At 34.5% G+C, this 14,293-nt stretch overlaps 1 protein-coding gene across 9 annotated transcripts in view; it reads right to left on the reverse strand.

Annotated features, from left to right (window-relative positions):
- CCSER2 (coiled-coil serine rich protein 2) overlaps positions 1-14,293 on the reverse strand; it is a 152,232-nt gene that overhangs the window by 31,250 nt on the left and 106,689 nt on the right. For 7 of the 9 annotated variants that reach the window (XM_059051853.2, XM_059051859.2, XM_067025229.1 and 4 more), the window contains 2 exons: positions 7,446-7,529; positions 1,535-1,621 (listed from right to left, as the gene is read on the reverse strand). In XM_059051853.2, coding sequence (XP_058907836.1) covers positions 1,535-1,621; positions 7,446-7,529 — 171 coding nt within the window. The remainder of the gene's footprint in view (positions 1-1,534; positions 1,622-7,445; positions 7,530-14,293) is intronic. The other 2 variants (XM_059051856.2, XM_067025230.1) reach the window with 1 other exon arrangement.

Raw genomic sequence — 14,293 nt, forward strand, 5'->3', positions numbered from 1 at the left:
AAGCATTTCACAAACATTTTAATTTATCTAAGTATATAAAAAGAATAATTTTAGATACCCATTTGTAGATAAAAAATTCAGTACTACTGACTTTTTCAGCATATCCCTTATCTCTTCTCAAACCTATTTTATTTAATCTAAATATTTACAAAAATTAATAGCAATTTAAAATTTTAATTAAAAATATTTTTTATTTCAAAATGTTTTAATTAATAAATCAAATTTTTTAACATTAAATGATATATAATTACATAAGATTAAATAATGAGCATTAAGTTTTCTCCTGTTAGTAGTTGGGAAGTTTATCCCACCTAATCTCTCTAAAGACGGTTTTCATTTCACCACTCATTCATTTTAATCTTTACTTCCTTATTCTTGAGTTATTTTAAAATTTCTCTCTCTAGCATCTGGGATGCATTATTAAATAATTTTACAAAGATAACTGGGTGGCATATTTTTCAATACCAATAAAGGTCTGAGAATGTATCTTTGTATATAAATAAAAATGCATTTAGCTATAAAATGTGAGGGTCATAACCTTTTTTTCTAAAGTGCACTAGATACATCTTCTTGTGCTCTGTAATAGATTTGTGCAAAATTTGAAGTTTAGATTTGTGCAAAATTTGAAGTTTAATTTCCTAAAAGCACCTTTTCTTCTCCCTAAAAATTGGTTGGGTTGGGTTTTGTCTTTAGTTTTTAAATACAAACACTGGTCTTACTCTTTTCCTTTTTAATCTTATATCTGGTAGGCCCTCAATTTGCAATATTTGGTTATTCTTTTTTCAGATTCATAAGTTTTCTGATACCCTTAATCATAACATCTGATCCATCTGTTCTTACTATTTATTCATAAGGTGGATCTCTGATCTGACCCCAATGGCTCAAAGCTCAGTATATTATATCCTTTAAATTATGAGTGAGATTACTCCTTCATATTGCTGCATTGCTTTGTTATGTCAAAACAAGTTTTGATTTCCAACAAAGATTTTCTTTGGTCTGTTGTGATTGTTATGCCATTATATTCTTGTTATCCTGGCCTTTTATTATTACAAAACAAATAATTAAATTCAAGATACAGCACATACAGTTTTCATATGGAACTAACATTTGATATCATAACAATTATAAAATTATAAAGATTCAGACATATCTCTGAGAGATCACTCAGTATCATCCATGGGTAATAAACATTTTTTTTTTTTAGAACAGCCATTCTAACAGACAGCCATTCAGATTCCTGAGACTAAACGCCCCGTTTCATTCCTCAACAACATGAATGTAAATTGGTGAATTTCAAGTACCCAAAACAGAGGCAACTGAAAATGGATTGAGTTTTTCACCTTGAAAACTTATTATTTAGACTGACAGTTAAACCACATACTTTAAGAGTGCATGTAACCTAAAAATAATACAATAGTGCAATTTTAAAAGCTAAAAATAAAATCCAGTTTCAATTCTGGCTAATTTTATTTAAAAAATACATATTGCCCAGTTTTAAAAGCCTGCACTTTACATACTACACTATAATACTTACAAGCTGATGTTCTAATAGTTGGATTTTTTCATCTTTTTTCTTTATTTCATCTTTAAGTTGTTTTATTTCATTTAATAAATCTTCATTCTGAAATATTTTAAAAAATTTAACATGAAGTATTTAATTGTATTTAAAAACACTAATAAGAAGCATTAAATCAATGATGAGGACTGAGTAATGAATTGGTTATTTATTTAAAGGGGAAATTCTTCTTAAATATGCCAGCTATTAATCCATTAAAAACAAAACCCATTTTGGTCTTCTAAGAATTCATAGTCTAAGGAGTCTGACATGTAAACAATGAACAATAATAGCAGCAACAGCTAACATTCATTGAGTATTAATCAGGTGCCAAGAACTAAGTACCTTTTAGGTATCTAAGTAGTTGATTCCGATTGCAACCCTGAGGTAGGTACTATTTAGGTACTATTATCCCCATTTTACAGAAAAAAAAATTGGGAACTAGGTCACGTAGTAAAATAAATTACACACAAAACAGTAACTTCAGCTAGATTTCAAGGAATGTATAAGAGTTGTCTGTCAGAGGAAATGAAGGCCACAAGCAGAGAAAACTGTGTAATTAGAGGCACAGAGTCATTTGACGGCTGGTTCAGAAATCAGCAGAAAGATAAATGTGCCTGAAGGATAACAAGGAAGATTCTTTTTCCATGAGCTACTTTCATGAGAACTGCCTAAATCAAAGAGTAAATACCCTGTCAACTTAGTCTATAAGAAATTCCTAATAGTATTAAGAGAAACCTATTGTCAAGGTTAGCAGGAATCCAGTTACATTTCCAAGTATAAGGTATCATTACCCTATAGTTAGCCCATTTTGTTTACTGCTATTCAATTATACAGAAATATATACTGATGAAGTAATGCAAGCAAGGAAATTACAGTTGACCCGTGAACAACGCAGGGGTTAGGGGTACCAAAGCAGGGGTTAGGGGCACCGAACCTCTGCAAAGTCAAAAATCTGGGTATAACTTTTAGTCGGCCCTTGACATCCACAGTTCCTCCATATCCACACGGCTCACATCCTTGGATTCAACCAACTGCAGATCGGTATATTACCACAGTATATATTATTGAAAAAAATCTGCATGTAAGTGGACTCACGCAGTTCAAAACTGTGTTGTTCAGTAGAACTGTAGAATATATGTGAGTGATATATCCTTCCAAAGAGAAAAGTAAGTAAGCAAATAATTATAATGTGTTGGTCATGAGCAAAGTATACACTCTTCTTCAGATATATTGGGAACAAAAAAAAATATTGCAGTCTCATTAACAAGAGATTGGAAACAGACATTTTATGAAGGCTTTCACACATCAAATAAGCATCGCAATGGGGAAGAAACAATAGGGAAGAAAGTATTTTTTTAAATGCTGTTACATATACAACAATTGGAAAAGACTAATTATTATATATAAAAAATGACTTCCAGTTGAATTTAACGAGTTTAGGGACTTTAAAAAATAATAAATCAAGACTAAAAAAAGGGCTTCCCCGGTGGCGCAGTGGTTGAGAATCCACCTGCCGATGCAGGGGACACGGGTTTGTGCCCTGGTCCGGGAAGATCCCACACGCTGAGGAGCAGCTGGGCCCGTGAGCTATGGCCGCTGAGCCTGTGTGCTCGGAGCCTATGCTGCACAACAGGAGAGGCCACAACAGTGAGAGGCATGCGTACCACAAAAAAAAAAAAAAAAAAAAAAAGACTGCAAATCATGAAGGACACACATTTTTAAACTAAGTGGCAAATTAAGCTATTAAGAAATGATAAATATATTTGATTATATAAAAATTTAAAGCATCTATACAATTAACAGTAAAGTTAAAAGCTGGTGAAAATCTATGCTAATATGACAAAGAATTTATAACTCAAGTATATTAGGAGACTTCAAACATATAATTCTAGGCCCCAATAGACAAATAGTCTGTTCTCACAAATATACATATAACTGGAAAAATGTTCTATTCGACTTATTGAAGAAATACAAATTAAAGTATTAAAGGTATTGTTTTACAGGTATTAAACTGGGGGAGAAATACTCAATGTGATTAACAAGACTGCAGAAAAAATGGTACATTATCAGACATAACAACTGATGCTTCTGGACAAACGTATGCCTGTATATACAAAAGTCATAAAAATTACTTGCACTCTCTGATTCAGTTATCCAACTCCTATGCCAAAGAAATGTTCCTAAGTACGAGAAAACCTATAATAAGATATTCTCTTAAAGTTACAAGTTGAGAATTGTCCTATAAGAGGACAATTGAAATACAATGCAGTGAGCGACCTGATGGAATACTACACAGCCATCATTCAGTCATGGCTAGGTTCTGCTGGTGCTGGAGGAAATGGACTCAAAGCTGAAATCAAAACACAATATGGTAATAACATTTATAGCCGACATGCATATAGCACTTACTTTAGAATAGGAACTGCTCTAAGGATTTTACACATAAAGACAGGCAAAGGAGAACACATCAGGAAATGGGTAATTCCAGTGGAGTCTTAAAGGATAAGTAAAAAGTTCTAAGGACACAAAGTGTGGCAGGCTTTGTATTTTAGGGTAAGGGATTCTATAAGACAATACAGAGATGGGGACAAGCATAGCATATTTGGAGAATTACAAGCAGTGATGCTGTCACATGAAGGCTGTGGTATACAGTGGGGAACAATGTGGTTAGTAAACTAGGCAAGGGCCAGATCATAGAGGGCCTGAATATCAAGCATGGCTTTCGCCAGGGAGTAACAGATAGATCTGCATTTGAGATGGCTTTGACAGCTGTTTGGGGGATATACTTGATAAGGACAACAACAAAACTAGGCTAGGAAACTGGTTATCAAGATGTTGTAATATGCCAGGTAAGAGCAGGGGCCGGACCCAAGAGAGTGATGATAGGGAGGAAAAGAAACAGGAGAAAAGGAGATGTTGGCAATTCACTGCATGTGAGAGAAGAGCACAGAGAAGTAATCAAGAGTGACATCTCCATTTCTAGCTTAGATGATATAGTAAATAGAAACAGAGAATGAAGGAGGAGAAATATGTACAAAGATAAATATATATATGTATATTGGCAGCATCGTGCAGCTCATGGGATCTCTGACTAGGGATCGAACCTGGGCTCCTGGCAGTGAGAGTGCTGAGTCCTAACCACTGGACTGCCAGGGAATTCCCCAATGAGGAACATTTTTGAGTTTTAAATACATTGCTAGAGGTACCCACACCTCTTGAGAGGTGTGTTAGAGGTGTTCCACCTGTGAGTGGGACACACAGTGGAAATGTCCAGCAGACAACTGGATTACCAAGTATGAGAGACTGATTTTATGTGTTATCAATATATATGTTATATGTGAAATCATGACAGTAGAAAGTTTGATGAGGACTGGACTAAAGATATAAATCTACATTCTAAATAAGAAAAGGAACCTACAAAGAAAATGGAGGGGGATGATGTTAAGGGTTATATAGGGAATTCAGACAGAAGTGACAGAAAAACCAAGGGATAAAGCTTGTAGGACAAAGGCCATGCCAAATGTCTATTTTCCCAGGTTTCCACATTAACTGGAAAGGTAGTTTAAGGAGAGTCAAGAAAAGGTTTATTCGATTTACTGAATTTAGGATAGGTAAGATACAGAAATTTATAAGGTGAGAATAAAGGGGAAGTTGAGAAAGCACACTGAAGAGCGATGAGAAAGGAGGTCTTCAACTGCAGCAGAAGATAAGAGTCCAGAACATGAGAAGAAAGGGTGGTCTTCCACAGCACAGCGGTCACTTCTCCCTACAACTGGAACAAAGTGATTGAGAGTGACAAAGACACTGACCAAGTCGGAAGGCAGGCAGCAGAAGATCTTGCTTGAAAAACACAAGGCTACCTGCAGAAGTTGAGAAGAGTAGCTGAGAAAGAGGCTGAGGAGAGTGGTCCATGTCTGGAAGAGCTCATCAAGGGAATGGGAGAGACAGTTGTCCTGAGATAAAGGAAAGACTGGAGACACGGCAAATCCAGTGGAGATTTTATACCCTAAAATTGTAATGGTATAAGTCACCATATTTGTATCATTTGAAACTGAACTGCAAAACCATCTTGGATAAGAAGATGACATACTTGGGGATTTGCTGATGAAAGTGAAGGACAGTCCAGTGTACTGGGCTGAGACAGTGTACGCCACTGCATCTCACCTTGGAAAGAAGGAAGAAAGACTAGGAATGATCTGCCTGAAAGGAAGGCATTGGGGACAAGAAATAAATACATGATTATGTCTATCATGTAGTATTAAGTTAATAGACAAACTGTAAAGGAAGATGGACAAAATGAAGATACTAATTCTATAAAAAAGTTGGAATTAAACTTTTTTTCTTTAAAAAGAATTTTACATGTTAAAAAGCTTTTCACGAGAAAGAATTCAGGAAAAAAGTCAACTTTTTTTTTTTTTTTTTTTTTTTTTTTGTGGTACGCGGGCCTCTCACTGCTGTGGCCTCTCCCATTGCGGAGCACAGGCTCCGGACGTGCAGGCTCAGCGGCCATGGCTCACGGGCCCAGCCGCTCCGCGGCACGTGGGATCCTCCCGGACCAGGGCACGAACCCGTGTCCCCCGCATCGGCAGGCGGACTCTCAACCACTGCGCCACCAGGGAAGCCCAACTTTACTTTTAAAATATCAGTCACAAAACTTAAAAAAACTGAGATAATCAGAAATCATCTAAATCAATGGTTCTCAATTGAGTATGCAAGTAAAAGTTTTTAAAAAAGAGATGTCCTACTGCAAACCTATTATTATACTCACAATAAGATGGAAGCCCAGAGACGGGAAGAAATTTATATAAGAACAGGAAGGTAACATGTTGAAAAGCCAAGATTAGATAACCAGATGTGACTACTATCCTATATTCTTTTGATTTTGTGTTTTATACATAAATTTGTTCCCAATAGGTCACTCCACATTCTATGAGAAAATTACATTTCTCTGACCCCTAATACCAAGTGTGGCCATTTGACCTGTTTTGGAAATGACCTATGTTACATCCAAGTAGAATCCACATGTTATTATGCCAATGCTACTTTCCCTCAGGTACAAAAAACATGTCCCAGGATAAGGGCTGATCCTTCAGCCTGGATCTCAGAATGAAGAGGACACATGAAGTCCCACTGATCTACAACCAAAATGCAACATATTGAGAAATAACAAGAAGAACTTTTGTTATTGTAAGCCACCAATATTTTGAGGTTGTTACTACAAATAAGTAGCACACATTGACTATCATACCTTGAAAACAGAATGTGAAAGGAAACAATAATTTTACTTGGAAACATGAAAGACATCAAGAATACCTGTATGTGCTTAAGAAGTAAATATGTGATTCAGGTAGATGCAAAAAACAAAAAGAGCTTTCTTCAACTAAAAATAGACCTCAAGATGAGAACTATAAAAAAAATACACCTTCAAACACTAACCTGCATCTGCATTCTATAATTATATCTTTAAACATGAAAAAAATAAATTAATGTCATTTTCATTAATATTTCTTCAATGTGATTATATATGAGAAGTACCTATTATCTGTCTTAATTTTTGTTGGTAGTCATATTTTAAAAACTGTTATTCATAATTATAAAAAAAGAATTTAATGATTTTTATTTTTTTAAAAAGAATCCTGTATCAATATTAATACAGGGACAGATGATTATCCAACTGATAAAACAAACACAAATTAAAGCACCACAGTGATATCATTTTAACTTAATAAGATAGTAAAAGTTAAAAGAAATCTGATTAAAACCCAAGACAGCAAAACTGCAGGTTTTAATATATTTATTATTAAATGTTTTAATTACTATTGCTTTATAATTTTAGTAATAAAAAAAAAATTTTGAAAAATTCAGCATGACTACCTAGTCATCATACCTTGTATATCTGATCACCATCTTCTGGTTCTGGACTAGATGGCAAGGAGAGTTGAACATCATGCAATGAACCACTTCCATCATGCTGTCAGAAAGAAGAAAAAGAAAACGTAAGATCAACTGTAGACACTGAGTTCAACCTGAATTCACCCCAGGCCAAATGCAAGCATGGCAAACAGGAAATAAGATTTTAGAAATCTCCTTTTCATCTCTATACACTGGTAGAAAGAAATGTGGGACAGGAAACAACAGAGCTCAGGAAAGAATATTTTGTGGGAATAAATAACATACACTATACAAGTTGATGATGCAGAAAGCAACTGAAAGTTTTAAAGTGGGAAAAGGAATATGGAAAATTTCCTTAAAAATTTTAAGACTACCTCACCTATGAAAAATGTAAAATAAAAGTCAAATTAAATCTGATTTGAATCAGCTGGGGTGTTCTGAGTATAAAAGAGTCAGAAACAATATTAAATGGCTCAAAAAGGTCTGACCACAAAAATCATTTGATTAAAATGATTTTATATGAAGTTTTATTTATATGAAGTTTGAGAAACAGTAAAACTAATTTATGGTGCTAAAAATCAGAAGAACGGTGGCTGACTCAGGGGAAAGGGGTTATTGACAATAAAGTGCATTATAATCCATAAGGATGCTGGAAATGTTCTACGTCTTATCTGTATGGCAGTTACATGCGTACATAAAAATGAAAAGTACAAGCTTTACACTTAAGACTGGTACACCTTAAGCACTTTACTGAATGTATGCTATACCTCAATTTAAAAAATTGAAAAAATTAAATTTTTTGTCCTTAAACCCAATTTTTAAAAAATGACAGAACGGTATTATGTCCTACTCCTTGCTGAAGTGGTTTAGGAATAACCAGCTGAAAAATGGCATGTTCAACGATTCATGGACCTTAAGAAAGATGAACCAGAAAAGAATATGCCTGGGATGATGGTGAGGGACTGAGTCCCTGACCAAGGCAGTACAACTGCGGCTCGATACCTTATTTGTTCAGATGGTACCTAGCTGCCTTGGGACACCCACTGAGTCAACAATCTTCAAAGAGTACTGCCATAGCAACCTTCCTCAGACCTACCTGTCCTGAAGGAAATCTCCCAGACCATGGAAATGTCCTGTATTGAAACAGGAGTGCTAAAATAGGAGACATAAGTATGTAGATCATTTTCTTCTTTACTTATTGTACTGTATACCTATTGAATCAGAATCTCTAGCGATGAGGCCTAGGAATGAGTATTTAGAAAAATACAGGTAATAAATAATGATTGACAGTGAAGAATTAGCAGTTGTCAAATTTCCAGCAGAGATAAATTACATTTTTATTGGTGATGCCATACAGACATTAAGAATTTGACCTGAGAGAGAATGTAACATCCTAATGAAAACAAATGTTCTCAGAAAACATTAAAAAATGTTTAAAAAAAAAAGAAAAAGGAACTTTACAAGACTCATCTCAATAAAAAGTTTATCTCTGCCTTGACATATAAAAACAGGGCCAGTCCTACAAACAAGTACATATTTGAGAAAAAAGGGACTGTAAAATTTGACTTATTTCCCAACATCCACAATAACTTCCTGCCAGTGCAGAGCAGGAACCTCAAAGAAGAGGAGACAACATAAGCTCGACTGCCTTGGACATGGGGGTAGTTGTGGGAAGAAGCAGAACAGGAAAAATAATACATCAGTTTTCACTGTACAGGAATAAACAGGTGAGCCCAGGGAAATAGAAAATACCAGGAAGTCATAAAGAAAATGACTCCAGGCAGTTGTATGTAAATTACTAGGTTCACCACTCCTGAGCACCAGAGTTGCTCAGATCTGACCCTAAATAGCATTTCAAAGACTGAGAAATAAACTAAGACTATGCCCAGGTCCCAAGGTAGCCTTTGGAAGGTGTACACTCAAAACAGATGTGGCAAGCATGGCAGAGGCTTTGGAAACAACTGATATTACAACCACAATCCAAAGGTGGCTAATTAGAACCTGCAATCTGACCCCAACCAGATCATTTGTCTGCTTTAAAAAAAAAAAAAAACAAAACAATATTCTCCATAAGATTTAAACAAGATCCAGAGTCTCACAACACAACATTCGAACATCTAAAATGTAATCCAAAATTACTCAAAGTAAAAACAACAAAGAAAATCTCAACTCACACAGAAAAAGATAATCAATAAACATCAATGACAAAATAAAAGAGAAGTTGAAATTAATTAGAAGAGATTTTAATAGAGCTATTATAAAAATTCTCCAAAAGTAAGGCTGAAATCTTAAAGGGAATGGAAAGAGAAAGTCTCAGCAAAGACAGAATATACAAAGTGGAAACAAATGAAAATTTGAGAACTGCAAAGATTCAATAACCAAAAATTTTAAATGCACTAGATGGACTAAATTCCAGCATTTGAGGTAATACAGTGAACTTGAAGATAGAGCAACATAAATCATCCACTCTGAACAATGAAGAGAAAAAAAACAGAGCCTGCTGCAGGAGCTGTGGGGCAATAACAAAAGATCTAATATTCATATCATTGAAGTCACAGAAGGGTGTGAGGTAGAAAAATATTTGAAGAAATAATGGATAAATATACCTCATATCTGGTGAAAGACATGAACCTACATATTTGAGAAGTTCAATTTAAAAGAAGAGAAAATAGAATGTGCTCGCTGAACACAAGGGAATTTTAACTGGAAATCAATAACAGAAAAATTATCTTCAAACACTTAGAAAGTAAATAACAAATTTCTTTGATCCATGGGTCAAAAGAAAAAGTCCCAAAGTAAATGAGAAAATATTTTGAATGGAAGGAAAATGAAGTCACCACATATCAAAATTTGTGGAATGCAACTAAAGCAGTGCTCAGAAGGAAAAATTATTATATGAGATACTTATATTAAAGCAAAGGTGCCAAATCCATAACTGGAGCAAATTAAAGCCAAAACAGACAAAAATAATAGAGAACAGAAATTAATGAAACAGAATATCAAGAAACAAATCAATATAACCAAAAGCAGGTTTTTTTTTTTTTTTTTTTTTTGTGGTATGCGGGCCTCTCACTGTTGTGGCCTCTCCCGTTGCGGAGCACAGGCTCCGGACGCACAGGCTCAGCGGCCATGGCTCACGGGCTTAGTTGCTCCGCGGCATGTGGGATCTTCCCGGACCAGGGCACGAACCCGTGTCTCCTGCATCGGCAGGCGGATTCTCAACCACTGCGCCACCAGGGAAGCCCCAAAAGCAGGTTTTTTGACAATTGCAAAATCATTAGCAAAACTGCAAAAAAGGCAAAAGGCATTTATAAAGTGGCTATTTTTTAACAATAGCAACAACAAAAATAATGATAATGTGAAAGTCTAAGGTTTTTAACTGACTTCATTACTCACAATTGTAAATACTTGCCCAAAAAGCGCATTCCATTTTTTCAATATTCATTTGTCTCATCATTTATATACCTGATAAAGGACTTATATATAAAGAACTATCAAAAATCAATAATAAAACAGACAAAATTTTTGTTAATAGGCAAAAGAATAGACACTTCACCAAAGAAGATATATATACAATTGGAAAATAAGCATACAAAAGATGCTCAATATCATTAGTTATTATGCAAATGCAAATTAAACAGTGTGATACCAACATATACCTACGGGAACAGCTTTTGAAAAATACTGACAATACCAAGTGTGGACAAGGATGCAAAACAATTGGAACTTTCATTAATTGCTGGTAGGAATACAAAATCATATAACCACTTTGGAAAACAGCTCAGCAATTTCTTAAAAAGTTAAATATATACTTACCATACAACCTAGCAATCCCCCCCCCCAGGCGAGAAATGAAAAACATCCTCACATGAAAATTTGTGCATGAATGTTTACAGTGGCTTTATTCATAATTGCCAAAAACTGGAAAGAGACACAAATATCCTTCAACTGGTAAACAGATAAACAGACTAGGATATATGCATACAATGTAATACTACTCAGTAATAAATAGGAAGAAACTACTGGTACATGTTACAGCATGACTGAATTTGAAATGCATTACAGTAAGTGAAAAAAGCCAGACTTCAAAGACTAAAAAATATACAAGTCCATGTATGTGACAGTCTTGAAAAGGCAAAACTGCAGAGACATAAAACAGATCAGTGGTTGCCAGGAGTTAGCAGTGGATATAGGGATTGACTTTAAAGGAAAAAAGAAAAGAAATTTTAGAGTGTGATTATAATAGCTGCACAACTGCATGCATTTGTCAAAGCTCACAGAACTGTACAACAAAAAAGACTGAATTTTACTGCATGTATATTATACCTCAATAGAACTGTAACAGGTTGAATAGTGTCCCCCTAGAAATTCATCTAACCCGGAACTTGTGACTATGACTTCATCTGGAAATAGGATCTTTGCAGATATATTCAAGTTGAGGTCATAATGGGTTAGGGTGGGGCCTGAAACTAATATGAGTGCTGTCCCTGTAAGAAGACAGAAATTTGGAAGCATGGGTCATGTGAAGATGGAAGCTGATTTCAGATTTCTAGCCTCTAGAACTTTGAGAGAATAAATTTCTGCCGTTTATGCTGCCCAGCTTGTGGTACTTTGTTATGGCAGCCCCAGAAAACTAATGTAAGGCCTGACTAATAAAACAAAAGCAAATAAAAAGAGAGAAACACCAGATAAATCTCAACAATCCCAAGGAAAATAAAGCTGACACAGCAATATTATTATAACACACGGGTTATAATTAAGGTATAATTAAAGATGAAAAGTATTAATGAGGATTAAGAAAGGCTTTAATTAATGACCACAGGAACAATCCACCAAGAAGACGTGACAATCATGAAGATTTATATACCTAATAAAATATCCTAAAGATACTAAAAGATTAATATAATAGATATACCACTACATAAAACATAGAGAATATATATCCTTTTCAAACAAACAGAATAGTCACAAAAACTGACCAGGCTCCAAGCCAGGGGTTAGTTAACGAACTATTGTCCACAGGACAACTCCAGTCAACTGCCTATTTTTATTACAGTCCATGAGCTAAAAATGGTTTCTACATTTTTAAATGGTTACATTTTAAATGATTTTATTAATATCTACATAACAACATCAATTTTGCCTCTCAGCTGAAAAGGCTGAAATATTTACTATTTGGCCAAGGAAAAGTTTTCCAACACAAAGGAAATATCGACACATTCCAAAGAATTTATATCATATAGATATTATTATTTACTATTAATGTACTAAAATTAGAAATTAATTAAAAAGCGAGTCTCATATTCCAAACCAATATTTTTGAAGACTGAAAAAATTCTTCTAAATAAAATTATAGTACAGCCCAAGACAATTGGGAGTCATTAATGTTTAAGTTATTGCTATGTCTCAAAGGAAACAAAAAAAGCCTTCCAATTTTTTTTAACAGACTAGTAGTCTAGATTCAAGAGATCAAAGAAGGAAAAAGTTATTATTTCCATCAAAGCACAAGAGCTTAAAGATCATGAATATAATTTCCAATTCAATCAATAATAAAACCACCTACCCTCCAAATAACTCTGACTCTAAATAATGGTAGTACTCTCTATAAAACCTTGACTAGGATGAAAAGTGTTCAGGTCAAACATTTTGAGACAAGTTTTTTTAAGCATTAGAGGGGGGGAAAAGCATAAAATGTACAGAAAACATTCTCTTTTTAAAAACACTGAATAACAACCATGCATGCAATTTTCATGCTTCATACTACACATACTAAGGAGTTAACAGTTATTGACCAGTGCTGGGAACTGTTCTAAGCATTCTGCATAAACATATTTAATAAATACATAGATACAAAAATAATACATAAAAACTATAAAACACCACTGCACAAAAGTAAGCAATTCATAGTTAACTGATTATCGAAGTATTCTGGATGCTTTACTAAGTGAAGTGTCTTAGTGGGTTCTAGTTAGGATTTTGGAACTTTGAATGCAATTAACCTTAAGTTGATTAACTCTTACGTCATTAGCATTTTACTAAAGATTCAAAAAGACAGGTAAACTTTCCTCTGTCCTAAGAGGAAGATGTTCACCATCTTCCACTTTTCTTTTTGACAAAGCAGAAAGGTAAACTTTTGTTCTAATATTAAACTCTTCACATTTTAACTTGTTGGAAAACCCTATAACAAACTCCATCTTACCCAAGTGGTTCTTCCATGAGTTTGCAAAAACTGGGATCTTCCTATGAGTTTCAGAGCAGCTGCAATGGACATGGACACTTGAAATGACTAACCAAAAGGTTTGGCAGCACTGACCAATCTCTGCTGACAAGCAGCATCAGTGATGTCAACAAAACTGCCTTGTGTTTCAATCACAACACAATCACAAGAGGCATCCTAGGAAAGGGAGTAGAGGAAGAGCAGAGATTTTTTTCATTTTCTTTTCAAAAGTCACTTTTTTAAAAAACAGAAGTATATATGGATGAACATCACATCACAGAATTTGTGCGCTGAGAATAGTTTTTTGAGTAATACTGTAATTCACCTATGGGACTTAAAATCTAATGATTCAAGCTACATTTGGAAAGATTTTAAAGATATGGAGTCACAAAGCCTGATTTTCAATAAGTGTTTCAAAGATGAGTTGATCCTCACAGATGGTTTAGGGCAAAGACATTTTCAAAACAGAAAAATCTCCCCGGCATTCAAATTGACTAGAACACTGTTATATATGGGTAAAGTCTGTAATATTCTAAGCAAACCTTACTTACAAATATCTTCTGTTTAAACTTTTTAAAAATTAAACCTAATTGTTTAATTTGTACATATCTGACTCAGGATATCCT

This window comes from Kogia breviceps, chromosome 2 (genome assembly GCF_026419965.1).
Source record: "Kogia breviceps isolate mKogBre1 chromosome 2, mKogBre1 haplotype 1, whole genome shotgun sequence".
NCBI classification, from domain to species: Eukaryota; Metazoa; Chordata; class Mammalia; order Artiodactyla; family Physeteridae; genus Kogia; species Kogia breviceps.